The sequence below is a fragment of the Danio aesculapii genome, chromosome 14 (assembly GCF_903798145.1).
Source record: "Danio aesculapii chromosome 14, fDanAes4.1, whole genome shotgun sequence".
NCBI classification, from domain to species: domain Eukaryota; kingdom Metazoa; phylum Chordata; class Actinopteri; order Cypriniformes; family Danionidae; genus Danio; species Danio aesculapii.
The window spans coordinates 143,397-163,845 of record NC_079448.1 but is presented as its reverse complement, the minus strand read 5'-3'; the positions used below and the strand labels follow the sequence as shown (position 1 = coordinate 163,845).

The 20,449-nt window shown below is 40.3% G+C and overlaps 1 protein-coding gene across 1 annotated transcript in view; it reads right to left on the bottom strand.

Moving 5' to 3' along the window:
- Window positions 1-10,542: 10,542 nt before the first annotated feature.
- Window positions 10,543-20,449, bottom strand: part of fat4 (FAT atypical cadherin 4) — a 146,660-nt gene continuing 136,753 nt past the window's right edge. Inside the window, exons 17-18 of the mRNA XM_056472055.1 lie at window positions 19,370-19,631; window positions 10,543-14,124 (exon numbers count right to left, since the gene is read on the bottom strand). Of these exons, the coding sequence (XP_056328030.1) occupies window positions 12,245-14,124; window positions 19,370-19,631 (2,142 nt within the window). The 3' untranslated portion in view covers window positions 10,543-12,244. The remainder of the gene's footprint in view (window positions 14,125-19,369; window positions 19,632-20,449) is intronic.

Below are 20,449 nucleotides of genomic sequence, written 5' to 3'. Positions count from 1 at the left end.
AGCATATGTTTCATGCAGCAGATGTCCTTCCAGCTGCAACCCATCTCTGGGAAGCACCCATTCACACACACACACAAACTGCCAATTTAGTTTAGTTGATCAATTCCCCTATAGCGCATGTGTTTGGACTGTGGGGGAAACGGGAGCACCCGGAGGAAACACACACCAACACGGGGAGAACATGCAAACTCCACACAGAAACACCAACTGACCCAGCTGAGGCTTGAACCAGCAACCTTCTTGCTGTGAGGTGACAGCACTACCTACTACGCCACTGCATCGCCATTTTTGCTGTTTTAACATTTTTATTGAATGATTTTCACACACGCTGAAGGCAAAAGCCTGGTTTATTGAGGGAAACACTAGTTTGTTTGTTGAAGCTATATTTAACACAGCAAGTGTGTGTGTGTGTGTGTGTGTGTGTGTGTGTGTGTGTGTGTGTGTGTGTGTGTGAGGATGCCTTTCCTTCTACACTGAGCTCATTCTGCCATAACTAGGCTTGTGAAATATGACAATATATAGTATGGAGAAAATGTAAAGTCTATTGTTTCATATTATGGTCTATCCCCAGTGACAGACACGTTTCCGCACTGATCTCGTGGGCCAGCCTGTACACCAGCCATTGACCTCTCACACCTGCATATATATAACAGCTGGGTCAGTTGGTGTTTCTGTGTGGAGTTTGCATGTTCTCCCCGTGTTGGCGTGGGTTTCCTCCGGGTGCTCCGGTTTCCCCCACAGTCCAAACACATGCGGTACAGGTGAATTGAATAAGCTAAATTGGCAGTAGTGTATGTGTGTGAATGCAAGAGTGTGTATGGGTGTTTCCCAGTACTAGGTTGCAGCTGGAAGGGCATCCACTGCATAAAACATATGCTGGATAAGTTGGCGGTTCTTTCCACTGTGGCGACTTCAGGGACTAACAAAAAGAAAAAGGGGACTAAGCTGAAAAGAAAATGAATGAATGAATATAAACTAATAATTGATTAACTTTACAGAAATATATATCGGGATATGAATATAAGATTTTTGTCGCTATGCACATCATTATTAGCTCATATCTGGCATTTTATTGGCTGTGTGAAAGCAATGAAAACACTGCGAGTTGAGAGAAGAGTTGGAGCGTGTTTTCATAACCTTCCTTTCTGGAACTGCTGATTATAAATTGGACTTACATGAATTAAAGCATGTAATGACAACAGCGCTGAACCCACAGCACAGAGCAAAGAGAGCGGCTTGTTTTTCTGCTGTCTTTTTTCCTGAAATGTGAGTGTGTGTTTAGTGAGTGTGTGTGAGACACCAGATCTCTGAAGGACAGGACAATGAACTGCAGGCATAAAAGGTGAAGTGTTGAATTTCGGGACATGTTCAGAAATATCTGACCATTCGTACACATGCACTATTATACAGCTGAACTCAGAGTTATTCGCCCTGATTTTTTGTTTTCTTTTTTAAATTATTTTTCAAATGATGTTGAACAGACTCAGGAAATTTTCACAGTAATTCCGATCATATTGTTTCTTCTGGAGAAAGTCTTATTTGCTTTATTTCAGCTAGAATAAAAGCAGTTTTTAATAGTTTTAAACCCATTTTAAGGTCAATATTATTCGCCCCCTTCAGCAATATTAGTGTTGGATTGTCTCCAGAATAAACCACTGTTATACAATGACTTGCCTAATTACCCTAACTTTACTCTAATTACCCTAGTTAAGCCTTTAAACATTACTTTAAGCTGAATACTAGTATCTTGAAAAAGTAAAGTAGCGCTCTGTGTTGGATTCAGAAATGCTTGTTTAAAGCGCCACCGGTGGCCGTTCAGTGAATTGCACAGTGTTGCATGACTTTTTTACAATTTTAGAAAATTCAATTTTACAAAAAAGTAATGCCAGTTACGTTATTTTCTCATTTATTAACTGAAATTTATTCAGAAATCAGGAGTAAGTGCAGATGCTTTTGTTGTGTGTAATGCAAAAGTACCATAGCACATCACTTAAAACAAATCCCATATTAGACCAAATACCATATTACAACTACATCCATTATTGTTAACGAATTCGTAAATAATATTACATGAATAGCAATTAGAAATATTGCTTTAATAAGAAATAAATGAGCCTTAATGCTTCGGAAAGCCTTGTTTTTAGCACCCCTGGTGGCCAATCAATGAACTGCACAAGCTCATGCTTGCACACACTGTTGGATTAAGTAACGTAATTGGATTACTTTTTTTCAAGTTACTAATAGAGTAACGCATAATTTTTTCATTTGCTAGAAAATATCAGTTACTTTTACAAAAAATGACTTAAGTTTCTCATTTATTGACAAGAGTTCCTAAATGGATCCATAAAGAGCGGTCTACGTGAATGGGAAATGTCCGCTTGATATAAAAGAGTTTGCAGTACACTTATTTATACATGACCTTTATTTCTAAACCTGGAGTAAGTGCAGATGTGTGTAATGTGTAAACATGAGACTCAGATGTGAACATGAAAATGGATTTACTATATTTTTTTCAAAAGTAAGTAGTTGCAAGCTGCTTATATGGGCTGAATATAAACAAATAAATTCAATTTAATAATGTTTAACTTGTTTAAATTCAGCTCATATAAAGTGTTTGCAACCATTCATTATTAATCTGGGGCAGAATGAACTGCCAACCCATCCAGCATTTGTTTTACACAGCGGATGCCCTTCCAGCTGCAACCCATCTCTGGGAAACATCCACACACACTCATTCACACTCATACACTACGGACAATTTAGCTTACCCAATTCCCCTATAGCGCATGTGTTTGGACTGTGGGGGAAACCGGAGCACCCGGAGGAAACCCACACCAACACGGGGAGAACATGCAAACTCCACACAGAAACACCAACTGATCCAGCCGAGGTTAGAACCAGCGACCTTCTTGCTGTGAGTCGATAGCACTACCTACTGCACCACTGCGTCGCCCCTGTTTGCAACCACTTACCTTAAAAAAGTTAGTAAATTTAAATGAATGTATTAGTGTATTTACTCATCTCACTTGCACAAAAACAGACTCAGCATCTCTTAAAATGAAGAAAAACTTAAATGCAGACTGATTATTCATTGCTGAAGAGTGTTGAATTTCTTGAATGCATGCTATTTTCATGTAATCCAGAAAGGTTTGTTTGAGCTCAGCTGTACACATGCGAATCTAGGACATAATGTTTTTATTTTCTTACTATTATTACAGATGAGCAAACCCCAGCCCAGAAGAAGAAAGCTATGCCATAGTAACGTAAGGCATTACTTTTCTTATAAAGTCGTTAATTAGCACATTAAATAACTGTTAATAAAATGCATAAACAATATTGCATAAATACAAATATTGCTTTAATAAGAAATAAATGATCTTTAAATGGATTGAGACTCTTGTGTGTGTGTTTCAGTGACATCAGAATCTCATAGCTTGAAACCCACGTACACAATCAAAATTACACTTAATTAAAGCCCACACACACGCACGTACACACACACTTTCCCAAAAACAACAGCACATGTGAACGTGGAAACAAGAAAGAAAATATTTACCCCAACTTTTAATTAAGCAGCAATTTCAGCATAAAACGAAGCATTTCAATCATAATTTAAACAAACATGAAGCTAACGTCTAGAGCACGGACGGCTCTGAAAACAGGAATAGCAACAATATGGAAGCAATTGATGCTAATTAAACTTATTTTAATTTATGCCTGAATAATTGTGTGTGTTTGAATTGTGGATGTGTGTGTTTTTTTTCTTTTCTCTGTCCTCCAGCGGGATCAAAAGCGCTCTTGTGTGTGTTTTGTGGGGCCCTGCAGTCGCTCGGGGTCTATACCAACACAATTAACACAATTTACAAGAGCCCATGAGTGTTCTTCACCCGTTTAACCCATTAAAGTGAAGATTCTCTCACTTCTGAAGGGCTTTTATTACCCAGACTGCCATGGTTTGTTAGAGGCGCTGTTAACTTCACACAGCTGTCAAGAGGGGCCGAATGAGACGTGCTGTACACACACACGGTTGTCAAACCACACCGAAAAAAAAGCAATCTACTGTGTCTTTTCATTTAAAGTGTATTTTTATATTGGATTAAAATGGTGCTCTCTGGTTTTAACCTCTTAATTCAATTTTCCCTAAATGCAAAAAAATAACCCCCTAGGAAAAAGTGAAACCAAGTGGTATTTTACTATAAAGGGGACATATTCTGCCACGTTTTATTACATGCATCTCTTAAAATGCTGTCTCTCAAGTGTGTGTGTTTGAGTTTGAGCTCTTAATAGCACATAGATAATGTTTATAACTCTCTGAAACTGACCCTTTCAGGCTTTGATCCTAATTGTGGCGTTTTGGTGACTGTCGCTTTAAATGCAAATGAGATTGTACTCTTTTTAAAAGAGGGCGGAGCTACACATATATGTGCATCAGCATAGTGGCAGATGTAAAACAGCAGTGTGTGTGTTGTCCGTGCTGGTTAGGTGTGCATGTGTGCTTCAGTGTGTGTGTGCTTCATGCTTCTGTCAGTCTATGTTGCTTAGACTGTGGTCACATGACCACATAAAAAAGGACTGCTATTCAGTTTTTGTGTATTTCTAGAGTTTGTATTTCTAGTACTGAAAGCAGCAGCTGATTGTTTACCTCATTATTGAAAATAAATAGCAATAGCAATTACAAATATAGTCTAACTCTAAATCTATTAATTATAGTTTCATCCAAAGTACAATTTTTACCTAGATTTGATTTTACATTGAACCAAAGTAATTTAATTAATTCACGGTCAAAAAAAACAAACATTTTATCCTAGCGAATGTATTTTTTTCCTTGGGCAGAATAAATATTTGCATTATTATTAAATTAAATAATTTAGCTGTAACAAATTACAGTATTTTTAAGGTTGGTTTAGGTTTGATCTAAGGATAAACCAACTTAAAAATTAACAACTGTGGTTGTGTTACCATAGCAACTGTAGAATGACCACAACAGATCAATTACTGTAGTTGTTGTGTTACCATAGCAACTGTAGAATCACCACAACAGATCAATTACTGTAGTTGTTGTGTTACCATAGCAACTGTAGAATCATCACAACAGATCAATTACTGTAGTTGTCGTGTTACCATAGCAATTCTCGAATCATCACAACAGATCAATTACTGTAGTTGTTGTGTTACCATAGCAACTGTAGAATCACCACAACAGATCAATTACAGTAGTGGTTGTGTTACCATAGCAACTGTAGAATCACCACAACAGATAAATTACTGTAGTAGTTGGGTTACCATAGCAACTGTAGAATCACAACAACAGATCAAATTCTGTAATTGTGTTACCTTAGCAACTGTAGAATCCCAACTGACCAAATAACTGTAGCAGTTGTGTTACCATAGCAACTGTAGAATCGCCACAACAGATCAATTACTATAGTTGTTGTGTTACCACAGCAATTGTAGAATCACCACGACAGATAAAATAACTGTAGCAGTTGTGTTACCATAGCAACTGTAGAATCACCACAGCAGATTAATTGAAGTACTTTACTATAGTATGGTTCAAAAACTTAACTATAAAGTTATAAAATACATTTATGGACAGGAACAACCGCTTTAATGGTTCAGAAGCGTTTCTCTGGACCTTCAGCTCGGACATGATGCGTGATGTGAAACTCGGGCCTCGGTTGGTGTGAGTGTGAGTGTGTGTGTGTGTGTGTGTGTGAGATGTGGGAGGAGACGATCCTATTGAGAGACAATTAGCATGAAGAGCAGAGCTTTGAGTCGGGCCGTCCGGCAGATGAATGCGCCAGAGCAGGAGAAAAGAGGCGAGAGCATGGGAAACGGCCCGCGGCTGAACACGCCACTCACCGACACACACGCACAATTACTCAATCAATGTTATTGTGGAAATTAATGTCGTCTATAGCCGCTGCCAAGAGCCCCGTATTCTCCACATTCTCCCGTTTCACAGGCTGGAATGTGGACCGTGCAGGAGTTTTTTTGTTTTTGCTTAAATGCGCAGGAAAATGTGTCAAAGCCGGCGAGAGAGCGGCGTGGGCGCAGCTCAAGGCTTCTTCTGCTGATTTTAGTGGACATTGAGCTCATGAAGGCCTGTATTGAGGATGCAGAGCCTGTTCTCACACATTGGAGAAAGTGAAACTACTGTGTCTTTCATTCTATGTACATTTTATATTGGATTAAGTAAAAAAAAATATGTGTTTTGATTGTAAATTTGCCTTAAAACAAAGAACAAATCCCTTAGGTAAACTAAAAAACATTAGTTATTCTCAAAGTAATGATTTTACTTTGAACCAGCAATTTTCATGTCATGTGAGCACATAATAAAGGAACTGTTACCATCGAACGTGACATTTATAGCCATCCTGAAAACACCAGCAGATACTTTAACTCATTATTGAAAGTAAAATAACTAGCAACAGCCTACTGTTATATGTGTTTATTTAAGTTGAACCAAAGTAATTCCTGGTCTATAATAACAACTGACTCGAGGGAACATCATGAAGCTGCAGAAACTGTCATACACACACATCTGCTCCGAGCCCCTCCTCCAGAAAATCCTCAGTCTAAATTGATCAGTGATTGGCTCCTGTATTGTAGTTGGGGCTTCATTCGCAATATTGACCGTTACACTATTCACAAAACTATACGAGTGACACGTGCTGTGTATTCTATTGCGACGCACCCCTGGAGTGGCTCTACCAGATGGACACACAGCACTTGTGCCCTCACTAGTGTCCAGCAGATGCTCTGGATGGACACACACACTTGGATCAGGATTGTGGGAATCAGATGGAGTCGGGCTTCACAGAGAGAGTTCAGGGTGTGTGCGAACAGTGTCATATAACTTTCTGAAGCATCCTGAAAGACGTTCCCTCATAAAAACATGGAAGTGAAGCTCGTTAATGTATTAGGCTGCGTCTGAAGGCCGTTCCCACAAATAATGAGCCACATGATGCTTCCCAGATACATGGAAATAAAAGATCATATCTGGATTTCACATACAGTTAAAGTCATGAATATACACCCTCATGTTAAATTTTAATTTCTGTTTAACTGAAAGATTTCTTCAGCACATTTCTAATCATAATAGTTTTAATAACTCATCTCTAATCACTGATTTATTTTATATTTTCCATGATGACAGCACATAATATTAGACTAGATATTCTTCAAGATACTAGTATTCAGCTTAAAGCAGGGGTCTCAAACTCAAATTGGCGGGGGGGCCATTTCAGTGACTGACAATTGGCTGTTTTAATATTCAAGCACAAGAAAGAAGTGACGTAATTGGTGCATCTTAGGACAACAGACATGATGTTTAGAATTCAAGCATTACCTGTCAGTAATCAACACATCAGCAACTGCTGAAATATATCTGTGGCTGTTCAAATTAACATTTTGACATTTAAATAGTCATAATAATGATAATAATAATAATTATTATTCTGTCCCGACCAATTGTTGCTTTACCAAAAGTTTAACAGATAGCGTAAGAACAGCAGAAACGGTTTAGGTAACTTTACTGATGCTACTGGCAAATGTTCTTCTCAGTATCTTTCTTTTTTTTTTTGTAAAACTACAACAAAGAGAGGAAAAGTAAGTACATATTGACATTTACTTTAATATATTCAATTCATCCAGCTCTAGTTTTCATAAAAATCTCAGTAGGCATATGCAGAAAATCTATCAAATGAGACCATTTGAATCGAATATTAGCAGAATTTGCATATTTGTAAGCCATGAAAAAGGGTTTGTTCAACAAAATACAGGTGGTGTAAAACTGATAATAGTCAAATGACCCTTGAGTATTTATAAAAATAGAGCTTTAGTAAAAATAGAGCACTGTGCACATTTAATTTACTGTTTAAATAAGCCACAGAAATAACCTGCATGTGCGTTACTCCAACTCCATCTCACGGCAATTCGTAACTTTTTGATTTAGTGGCTAATTCGTATGAATTCGTACGATCTAATTCTTACAATTTAGTACGATTTGCTCATCCGCCAATGACGGTTGGGTTTAGGGGTGGGGTTAGGTGCCACACCTCCTTTTAAAAATCGTACAATTTCGTACGACTGAGCTCGTATGAATTCGTATGAATTAGCCACTAAACTGACAAAACGTAAAATACTTACGTTTTCTCGTGAGATCAGGCTGGTTACTCTCGACCGCACGCTGAGAGAAAATTAAAGTAAAACTAAAAATACAGTATATTATTGTGCAGTACTTTAAACGTCCAATAGGTGGAGGTCAAAACCACAAGTGGCTATATGAATATATGCACAACAATGACAGTGATTCAAAACCTGTTTGTGGGGCCGAATCTCGTTATATTTTTGACATCAGTTGCGGGCCGGAGGAAGGGGGGGCCGCAAAGGGCCCGTGGGCCGGGAGTTTGAGACCCCTGGCTTAAAGTGACATTTAAAGACTTAGCTAGGTAAATTAGGTTAAAGTTAGGGTAATTGTATAACAGTGGTTTGTTCTGGAGACAATCCAAAACTAATATTGCTTAAGGGGGATAATAATATTGACCCTAAAACGGGTTTAAAAATACAAAAATTGCTATATTTAATATGATATATTATTATTATTATTATTATTATATATTAATATTATATTATATATGAAAATGCCTTTTTTACAATATTTAAAAATATGTTTCATGAGATTTTATATATGTGAAAGCCAAATATGAACTTGTTTGTCGTATATTCTCACGTATCAGATTTCTATCTATTGTTTTCTGTACCCTTTACTGTTGCTGTGTTTTGCAAAGAGATCAAACCTATATAATAAATGTGAATGTGAGCTCGACAAAGCACACAGCAGTTTAAAGTGTGCAGATTCCTCAGTAAACCGCAGCTCTGACACGCTGCTTCATGGAATGTGTGATTGTTTATTCACAGTCATTTCCTGTAAGTTTGTGTAAAATCAGCTGTGTGTTGATGTAGTGAATCCTGCAGGAGCTCCAGAAGTTCACTCACTCTTTTACTCACTCTGATGGCTGATCTGAAGTTCAGATTTCAGATAAGTTACACACACACAAACACATATACAATTTATTAGCCCTCATATTCACTATATATAGGAGGGAAACTTACCTTTGAGATTTTTACTGTATATAACTGTATATTTTACTGAGTTTACTGTTGCATTTTTAATTCTTTATTTTTTTCAGTGCAGCCGTCATTGACATTCATAGTAGGAACAAAAAATGCTATGAAAATATCACAAGAAATGCTGGGTTGTTTTAACCACAACTTTTGAATGAATGTGGATACACTCAACAGTTGGGTTAAAAATATAATTTACATTTAATTAAAAAAACGCCTCAATATTGTACTCATCCATTAAATATAAACATTTTTCTAATCCTTTGTGTTCAAAAGAAGAAATGTGGAAATAATGACAGAATTAAAGCACGATTTTCCACACTGTAAACAATACATTATAAATAGTGATGACAACTTATGTTTTTACTTTACTTTTAACTTAATTTAACGAAAGTTAATCAGGTTTCAAACTAATTTTAACTTGCTGTTTTAAGTCAGCCCAAATGGTGTAAGTTTAAGTAATCATTATATCACCTGTAATCATTACTAAACCAATCGGATCATTCCAAACTCACTAAAATAGACCATCTAGCCCTACTCCATTATCTTCGTTTTTGGTAGAATCCCCCCTTCCACCCCATCTCCCCCTTTCCTCCTTTTACCAGGCGGAGCTCTTGATAACTACCTGATCTCGGACCCCTTTACATCAAACAGGCGGGAGCCCTGGGCTTGATTATCTCCTATAATTCTCTCGAGAGACAGCATGCCAAACCTGCTGATAGTGTCAAGCAATATCTAAGTGTGAACTCTTAGAATGATTTTAACCTAAACATTTAAGTGAGCAAGATATATTTACAGCGCATGATGACTCCATTTTGGAATAACCCCTAAATTAATTTCCATTGAAATACAATTTTCAAACGGTCACATTTTAATTATAATATAATGATCTAACATAATGACATTCACCATTTAAAGAACAAAAAGTAAACGGTAACACTTTATTTTGATGGTCCATTTGTGTATTAATAGACTTTCTGCTTAATATCTGTTGATACTGCTGCTAAACAGACATTGAACTGACTAGAAGAAACTTTGCAAGTACAGTACACGTCAACTGACACTAACCCTAACCCTAACCCCAACCTAACAGTCTACTTATAATCTAATGAGAATTAAGCTGCGGTCACACTGGGCTTTGTGTGTGCGAAATTCTGTCGTACGGCGCTGCGAAAAGGGGCAGGATTAAACAAGATGTTTAGACATTAAAAAAGCCAGCGATTTGCTCCATGTTTTATATTTCTGTCCAGAGAGGTCCTGTTTTGATTCTCGATTGGTCTCACGCAGTCAAGTGATGCGATTTCGCAGGTTAGTATTCACCAAGCTTGAACTTTGCACCGCAGCAACCTGCAAAACTTGACGCATGACCTTGCGTTTCCTGTCTGGCGCATTCGCGTGCGTATAAATGGAAGTCAATGGGAGGAAAAGCACAGTGAGACCGCAGCTTTAGCTGGCATGTAGATGCAATGTAACTTAAATTCAACAAACTGACCATCAAAATAAAGTGTGACCAAATAAACTAAAATATCCAAAGTGAAATATTTGACCTCATATAGAGCTCGTTTTCTTCCAAACCCTCTCTAAAATACACCATAGATTCCTCTCTGTCCACTAATGGAGCTGTTTAGCTTTCAGAGCATTTACAGTATTAATAACATCAAATTCCTTTGTTTAGTCTCATCACAAAAAAAACAACTTTTTTTAAATAAATATTTTTTTATTCTGTTATTGGCTTTTACACGTATAAATCAGACATTATGTTATGGTTTTATCAAAATAGTGGAAAAAATACTGATGTTACATAAGTAACAAATGTAAAAAATAAGAAGTTCAATCTTCCGCTGAAAGTAAGAACCTCAATTCCAGCATATGAAAAATATCCATATAAACGCAGATGGACCTTTAAGTTAATAAACAGTAAAAAAACAAAAAAACAAGTAGAAACAGTACATTTTTAAAAACATCGAGCAAAAACGAAACAACAAAACAACAGAGAACATTGAATTCCAACGAGCTTCCTCAATAATACAAAAAAATGTACACAAGTTCATAGTTTGTTCGTAGTAGCAGGTCGAGCGTGTTTGTATAAAACCTGCAATAAAAACAACCGTTCAAAGTCACAGTGTCCAAGCGTGCTTCCAAACGTAAATCCTCAAATATCCAGAAGGCAGAGGTCTGATTAATCTCATATCTGGAGCTTTTGTTGTTTTAGACGGCAGCTAGTTATTCAGGATGAGAAACACCCGTTCTTGGCGGACGTTTTCTTTCTCTTTTGGCCGGAGCATGAAGAACCGGAGCCAAATACAGCTTCACACCGAGCTCATGGAAGTGTTTCCTAGAGGTCAAAGCAGTAACACACGGGAAAATCAGCCAGATGGATTGAGCCCAGAGTCCAGGAGGGTCACGCTGACCCCTAACTTTATTTCCGAACTCTGATTTCAGTCAGAGAAGACCAAACTCATTCACTTCATGTGTGTGTTTTTGCAACTCTCCTTGCTGCTTCCACTTCCAGACGTTGTGTGTGTTTGTAGTAGGAGTTGCACGACTATTAGTTTACTGTTTATCTAGAGACTCATATCCAGCATCTGCGGTCAATGGTGAATGAATCTGAGATGTCCGTCCAACTGTACGGTTGCTAGGAGTGAAAGATGAGAGGCGGAGCTCAAAAATAAGCCCCACCTCCTACTCAATATTCTATTTCAGTTGGAAATACGTCATTAGATTGAAATTAAAGTCTGCAGAAACTTGAGGTTCACGCAGATTTCAAGGTGATTTAAGGGAAGTGTTTACACTTGGTCATGCATTTATACCTATGTGATGCCTTCGAGATGGATATAAATCCCATTGCTTGTCATTTCAATTCTCTTACTAAATTATAAACACAATTGGCCAACACTGTACAAAGATAATGGCATGCAAATACAAGATGCACCTTTGCATGACTAGTCACACAGAACTTAACAGCAAAACGAAAACATACGCAACGCCTTGTGTGTTTCAGTATTGCACTATTGTGAAGAGTGTCCAATGCTCGTCTCTATAAATCAGTGCTCTGCCTTGCTGCATTTAAGTTCGTCTTATTATCATCAAAAATTGATGCGTTTCTCCACTCGTCTCATACGTATTGCTCGGCTTCGCCCTCATTCAGTATAGTGATGGAGCCGTCGCCGCTCTTCATCTCGATTTCTTTAGCAGCAGAGTTTTCCGGCAGCAGTGCTAAGTCTTTAAAAACGTCAACGTAGTGGGTGAACCCCGGACCCCAGTTCAGCAGGTTGTCCCAGTTGAAGTTGTTGGACCCTTGGCCCAGTTTGTGTGGTAGAGTGTGGTGCTGGTACTCCGACATAGTGTTGTGTCCACTTGCCGGTCCGCCTTCAGCACGCCGACTCGAGTATCTTCGCTGCCGCATTCTTCCCCCATGATCTTCATCATCAGCATCAGATTCATTAACCTGTGATAGTTTAGGCATTCGAGAACTATAGGACACCGGTTTCTCCCGATCGTATTCCATCTCTGAGCAAGTAAAGGAGTCATGGGAGTCACTTTCAGAGGATGATTCCGGAGCTGGGATGCCGTCTGCTGGGTTTCGGACACGGGATAGAGGACGCCGGCAGTCTTCTTCAGACGATGAGCGTCCGTGATCTGCACTGCATATGCTGGGGTTTCTGGGACGTGGAGTGTTTAGGCGCTCCACCTCTTCTATTGACAACCCAACAGGAGGGCCGCTTTCCAGAGGGATTTGCTCGATTGGTTGCTTAAGGCGACTTCCAGGGCGAGATCCCATCGTTTGAGGACTCTTGCTGCGCCGACCCAAACGTGTGGCATAGTTGAACATCCCGGGCTGGCATGGGTCGCTGTGGAAATCCAGAGGACTTCCTTCACGGCGCGCAAGGTTGAGTTCACGGGTGGGAGTGTTTCGGTAGAAGGAGGATGGTTTGGTGAAGGGAGCGGGGCTGTGGCGGGACAAGGGATTGGGTGTTGGGCAGGCTGAATGGCTGAGCGGGGTGGAGCGCAGGCCGGGGGTGTATGTGGGCTGATAGGTGTAACTGGTTGCACCGAGTGGAAGCGGTGACTGCCGGGCGAATCCCAGTGGACTGTGGCGCTGGATGGAGAACTTGGGTGTGTGGCTGCGGTAGTGTTTGTAATGTTGGATGATGTCGGCATCTGATGGAGCGATACTGCTGGCGTTGTCTATATCGTAGTGCTCCATATCTGCCTCCGGAGCACATGGAGCACAGGGAGCGCTGGGAATGGTTTCGTTGTTGTGAGGAATGTCAGTTTCATCGTAGATCAAATACGGGTTCTCCCGCTCGATAATATCCGGTTTGGGGTTTCCCTCGGGCTGCTTCCGAACCGTCATGTCGTCTCCGTATGGTGGAATGTTATCAGGATCATCAAACGCCACATTCTCACTACCTTTCTTCTTCTTCTTCTTCTTCTCCTTGGTTTTCTTCTCATCTTTTGGCACTTTGGTTTTCTTGTGCTTGCCCTTGCAGTGGTTGCACAGTATGAGACTCAAAACCACCAGTGCAAGGACTGTTGCGCAGCTGCCCACGATTGCAGGAACCGCCCAGATTGGCAGAACCATCTCTTCAGATGTGGCACTCGGACTGCAGGTGAACCCGCCGTTGGCTCCCAGTTTGCAGTCGGTTCCTTGCGGACAGCGGACCCCAAGACAGGCAACCAGGCTTTCACACACCCTTCCGGTGTAAAACTCCTCACACACACAGCTGAAGCCTCCGCGAACGCCAGGAACACAACTCCCGCCATGCTGGCAGGGGTTTGAGGTGCAGTCTCCCGGCGGGACACACTGGTAGGTGTACCATTGGTTCACACACATCAGCCCGTCCCAGCATGGACTGCTCTCGCACAGGTTCGGGCCACGACAGCCGATTTTCACAGATGGGTCCGTTTTAGAGATGGAGACGGTCCTGTGTTCACCACTGAAGGGCAGCATCTCTCCGTTATACTTCACATAGGCATAACACCCATCAAAACCTGGAAAGACAGAGAGAAAGATGTTTAATTATAACCCAGAGTTACTAAAAGTTTGACCTTATTAGAGTTTTTAGAGTAGACCTTAGAGTTTTTCCTTAAAATAGGCAAAGTAATCTGCCAATGGGGGAAGCAAAATCTATTTGTTTTTCATTTTGACTAAAGATTTTAAGAGTGTTTAGATATTTGGAGAAGAAAGAAGACAAAAAAAGTGAGAAAAGCATGTTTTGCTGTGTATAAACTCTAATACAAGGACTCAATATCAATTATCCTCATTTGTAAGTCGCTTCAGATAGTCGTGTCTGCAAAATAATGTTCACATTTTCTGTAATTTAGACTCAGGCTCATGTGTGTAGGTAGATTTTTGGACAGAATAACCTTCTCCAGTCAATCGCTTGGCTACATAAGAGACTAAAGCCTCCCGAACATGACAAAGAATTAAGATTGAGTTGAAGAAATGGACATTGCTTAGTTTAACGCTACGCAGAGAGACATTTTGTTTGGTTTTCTGATTGCTGTAGCATCAGCCAGCACAGAGCAGAATCCCCCCGCTGGGAAATACATCAACAAATTGTCGTTTTTACATTAGGAGGAAAAGAAACAGACTCTTCCCTTCAACACAAGTATCGTGCAACCCAAAAATGCAAGCTTTTAAGACCACGCCATCTGGGAAGAATCTCGACGTCATTGATTCAGACCTGCACTATCATGTTGCCTAACGACGAACCATCAACAATGTAAATCGATGTTTATTGAATTTATTTATGCCCTATTCAATCCGAGAACATTTGGTTCTGTTTATTAGAGCAGGGAAAAGCAGATCAGTCCAGTTGTATTTCTCATTCTCGCTCTCCTTCAGCCACTAAACACAGAAATGGCATGACCTGCACAAAACATGTTTACCTTGAGATAGTTTGGATAATTGTATTTGATATCCTGATTTATGCCAGTAGAGAAGTGGGTTTCATCCCAGTGGTTCAGATATTTGACCATATATGAACATCAGTTGCTGATCTTTTTAGCTTAGAGGTTTAGTTTCATTTAAACTGTATTTCTCCAAAGGAATTTAAAGCAGCAGACAAAAGTTTGTCAATAAATGGTGAAATTTATGTGGACATCAGTGGTGGATGAAAAATCAGATTCAAGCTAAAGTACTATTACTTGCCAAAAAAGTAGTGCAAGTAGAGTACAAGGATCTGTATTACTGTATGAGTAAAACCAAACTCCTCCAACACTGAATACATGCAGTGTGTGTGTGTGTGTGTGTGTATGTGTGTGTGTGTGTGTGCGTGCGTGCGTGCGTGTGTGTGTGTGTGTGTGTGTGTGTGTGTGAAAATGAAACATTCTGTAATGCAGTGTGTTTAAGACCGACATCATCATCATCATCTAAACAGTGTACATTTTTTTAAAAACTACTTCGTGAAGTACAATTCCTGAGAAAAACTACTCAATTTACAATATTTGAGTATTTGTAATTCATTAATTTACACCACTGGTTGATGTTCATTTCAAGATCTGTGACTCTGGTAAATCTGTGAGACATTGAATTCATTCATTCATTCAATTATTTATTCATTCATTCATTCATTCATTCATTCATTCATTCATTCATTCATTCAATTATCCATTCATTCATTCATTCATTCATTCATTCAATTATCCATTAATTCAATTATTCATTCATTCATTCATTCATTCATTCATTCATTCAATTATTCATTCATTCATTCATTCATTTATTCCTTCATTCATTCATTCATTTTCCTTCAGCTTAGTCTCCATTTCAGGGGTCGCCAGATCGGAATGAACTGCCAACTATTCCAGAATATGTTTTACACAGCGGATGCCCTTCCAGCTGCAAGCCAGTACTGGGAAACCCCCATACACACTCATTCACAATGGCCAATTTAATTAGTCAATTGCCCTATAGCACATGTGTTTGGACTGTGTGGGAAACCGGAGCACCCAGAGGACACCCACACCAACACGGGGAGAACATGCAAACTCCACACAGAAAAGCCAACTGACCCAGCCGGGACTTGAATCTGCAACCTTCTTGCTGTGAGGCGACAGTGCTAATCACTGCGCCCCTAAACACCCCTAAACACTGAATTTTCTTTTGAAACTGTGGACACTTACTACACTGTAAAAAGTAATTAGTTGACTACTTTAAAGAGTAAACCCGTCACCTTAAAATTATTAAGTAGATGAACTGTGAGAAATTCTAAAAACCAAGTTAAGTGAACCTAACACAACAGAATTAATCAACCCAGGCTCATTCCGAGAACGTAGTCCCGGGGACGTTTCTGGAAACCGCGAAATACGTCCCGGGAGGTACGTATTTGTGCAGTTTTTCTTTTCGCGAGTCCGCGAGAGGCTGCTGTGCGCGCTTTTTCCCGCGCCGTTCTCGCGTAAACCCGCTGGAGGCCGCTGTCGAATGACCTTCCGCCCGTCTGCCTGTCTTCATGACGGAATGATTGACCGTGCGACCGGCCAATCGGCTGACCCGCCCTCCTCCCTCCCCAAACCCAACCAACGACGGTTCACAAAAGCCGTCCAGAAAAAGAAAAGCCCTCGTCTGATTTTGACCACGTTTTCGGATTTTGACCACATTCTCACCCTGTGACGAACTTGTTCGCTTCATTTTTTGGATTTTGTTTTTGTTTTCTTACCTGATTCCTGGAACCGCTCTTCCCGGGACTCGAACCCGGTCGTCGTCGTCGTCGTGGTCAGCCCCTCTCTGCGCCTCGAGTACACGAAGAGCTAATCGGACAAACTGGTTGCAGCGGGAAAGCCCTCCACACGGAGGAAGGTAAACGGCGTCACACCGCCCCGCAGCGTTCGCTTAAAAAAATGAAATGCAGCCGCACGTACCCCTGGCTACGTATTTCGCGGTCTCCAGAAACGTCCCCGGGACTACGTTCTCAGAATGAGCCTGGGTTGGAATTAATCAACATGTCACTTTTAAGGCAATGGATTTACTCCCTTTTTTTGAAGTAATCGCTTTTTACATTGTAGGAGATTTTCTCAGGCCGAAGCTCTGAGCAGGAGACTTCAACAAAACAGCTGAGATTTCCTACAGGACCCGAGTGAACACATCCTCCTCAGGGTGTCTGGAGCGCTAATAAAGATTGCAGTCTTATCGCAGCTCAATGGTGCGTCTTTCTCCCTCTGCGAGAGTCTGAAGTGGGACTGTTTTTAATGGACAATAGTTCTGCTCTGGAGGAAAGTTCAGACATGCTTTCCTGTTGGCCGTCCGCTGTCTAACCTAGTTAGCGCACAAACACACACACTTTCTCTGAACTTTCTCCTGTCACTTTCACTCGCAGACGAAAAACACTCCCAGGTTTTGATTGGGGCAGATATCTGGACGGCTGTGCCAAAAGATGATGCATCCACTGCCTGCGAGACTGACCATTCGCATTGCTGCAGACTGTTTAGTTTACTCTATAATCAACATGCAATTGTGTCAGTAGTGATGTTTCCATCTGGTTTATCCATATTGGAAAATTGCAGAAAAAATGCTAATGGAAATGACAAGATGTGCATACATTTTAAAAATGCACAAAAATAAATCATTTTTTTAAAGATAAAGAATGAGCATAAACTAAGATGTGAACAGATGTAGTGAGTCTGCTCCTGTTCTTGATCAGTGTGCATGCTGTGATTGAGTTTGTCAGACGCTGATCAGATATAAATGTGTGTGTGAGGGTGTTTGCTTCATTAATGTTGGTCTGCAGATCTCCATGTTCCCAGATTTCCATTATTGCAGATGTGAAATGTTGTTGTGCTGATAGTAAAAGGCCTCAGCCCTCCGTCAGTCCATCATCACAGTGCTTCAGTATTATTATTCTTCTATTATTATTCCCTCCAGAACTGTCTTGAGCATCTGTCTGTGCTCCCGTCTCACACCTTCAAACGCCACAGCATTTACCATTGATTGCATTTGGTCTTGGTTATCTGAGGTGCAGCTCATTTATTAGAGGAGAACAAACAGCACAGTGGAGAATCCCAACAGTACAGCACACTCCACTTCTCTCAGTGATATCTGTGCAGGAGCAGCAGGAGCTGAGGAGGTGATTCTCTTCTGTTATTATATGGAAACACTGCTTTGTTCACTAATGCTTGAAGTGATATTACAGTTTTACACATAAATCTTTGGATGGAAAGACAGCTACTGTCATGTATGCCTTATTTAAAGCAGATTGCAGGACAAACAGTGCTCAGATTACTTTAAAATATATTGAGTCAACTGCATTTCACCTTACATTTTCAGAAATGAAAGTGTGTTATACATCCAACATCAAAACCTTTATTACTGCTAAAGTTCAGTGGCATAATTGTCTCTTCTTAGTTCATAATTTGTCTTCTTATAATTTTCATTGGACAAGTGCCCCTATATCCACAAAGCAATATTTCTCTGGCCCAGACCTGTCCCTCACATTCAGCTTCTGCTTGGCCCACATGTCGTAGTGAATTACGGTACACAATTGGACCAAGTCTAGCCTTCATACAAGGCTCAAATATGGACCATATCTTATGGCCAGAATCAGAATCAGAAAGAGCTTTATTGCCAGGTATGTTCACACATACGAGGAATTTGTTTTGGTGACAGAGCTTCTACAGTGCAACAGGATTATAGAGACAGGACAAAAAACAGATTATATATATATATATATATATATATATATATATATATATATATATATATATATATATATATATATATATATATATATAAAATAGAAGTAGTGAGTGCAAATATACAGATACAGGCCAAGTTAGTAACCCATAAGTGGACCTGAAGTGGGCCAGATATGTTGGTGTGTCACGACTGCAATGGATTTGATGAAGCATTTCACTTTATGGCCGCACTTTTTCTCGAAGCGACCCGATTGGTAGAATTTCTTGTTTACTCGAAAATAATTTAAATGTATTTTAGAAGTGGGTCAAACTTACGTGAACCACATATACAGTTTTAACATCTGGGCCTAATACTACATTTCATCTGGCCCAAGTCTTATGTGCCGCCTTAAAGATGATGCCACCTCTGTCAAACCCAGGTAATGTTTGGCCCACACGCTGTATTCCAGTGCCGGATGAATGCCTGCTGTGCCAGCTTTATGCCAAATCTGGGCCAGAATTCTTTGCTAGCTGGGTATGGAGCCGGTGTGGGTGTATATTATGCAAATTACTAACTTCAGTGTGTGTGTGTGTGTGTATGTGTGTGTGTGTGTATGTGACTGACCCGGGCTGGTCTTCTGCTGGGTCGCTCGCGCCGGAACACCACCCAGAGACAGTGTGTGTACGTCGATGCCCCCGAAATCCTGTGTGTTGTGCAGAATGAGCTTTGAGCTGGAGCGGTCGATGCGCAGGACGGTGGAGGATCCGTTCCTCTGCAGCAGGAGTGTGTGCCACTGACCATCCGACAGCAGAATGTCCGAAACTGTGCGCTCCACTTTACCTGCGACTCCAGCCTCAGACACATACTGCAGCAGACCACCCTTCAGCTGCACACACAGAGAGAGAGAGAGAGAGAGAGAGAGAGAGAGAGAGAGAGAGAGAGAGAGAATGGGTCATATAAAACTGCAATTTCAGTAATATTCATCCATTCATTCATTTTCCTTCGGCGTAGTCTCTTTATTCATCAGGGATTGCCACAGCGGAATGAATTGCCAACTATTCCAGCATATGCACATGCCGCAACTCAGTACTGGGAAACACCCATACACACTCATACACTACGGCCAATTTAGCTTACCCAATTCCCCTATAGCGCATGTGTTTGGACTGTGGGGGAAACCGGAGCACCCGGAGGAAACCCACACCAACACGGGGAGAACATGCAAACTCCACACAGAAACACCAACTGACCCAGCCGGGACTCAAACCAGCGACCTTCTTGCTGTGAGGCCACAGTGCTAACCACTGAGCCTCTGTTCCGCCCATTTAAGTGATTAAAAAATTAAGTATCTGTCTGAACCTTCTCGTTTACTCTGTTACTGTGATATTTCAGTGTATTACTCATTCATTAAAAACAATAATATGATTAACACACAGGTTTGTTTTTGTGAATTGTGGGGACATTACGTGGGTTTCTATTGTTTTTATGTGACAAAACATGTACACACACACACACACACACACACACACACACACACACACACACACACACACATAAACAAATCAGCGGTTTATTGTTTATTTAAGCATACATCATTATACCGTAGCCTTTAATTCTTCCATTGTGGACACTTTTGGGCGAAGGTCTTAAATGTAAACCCATTTTTTTTGGCACAAATGTGATTTGAAAAGCTTCTTTTACCAT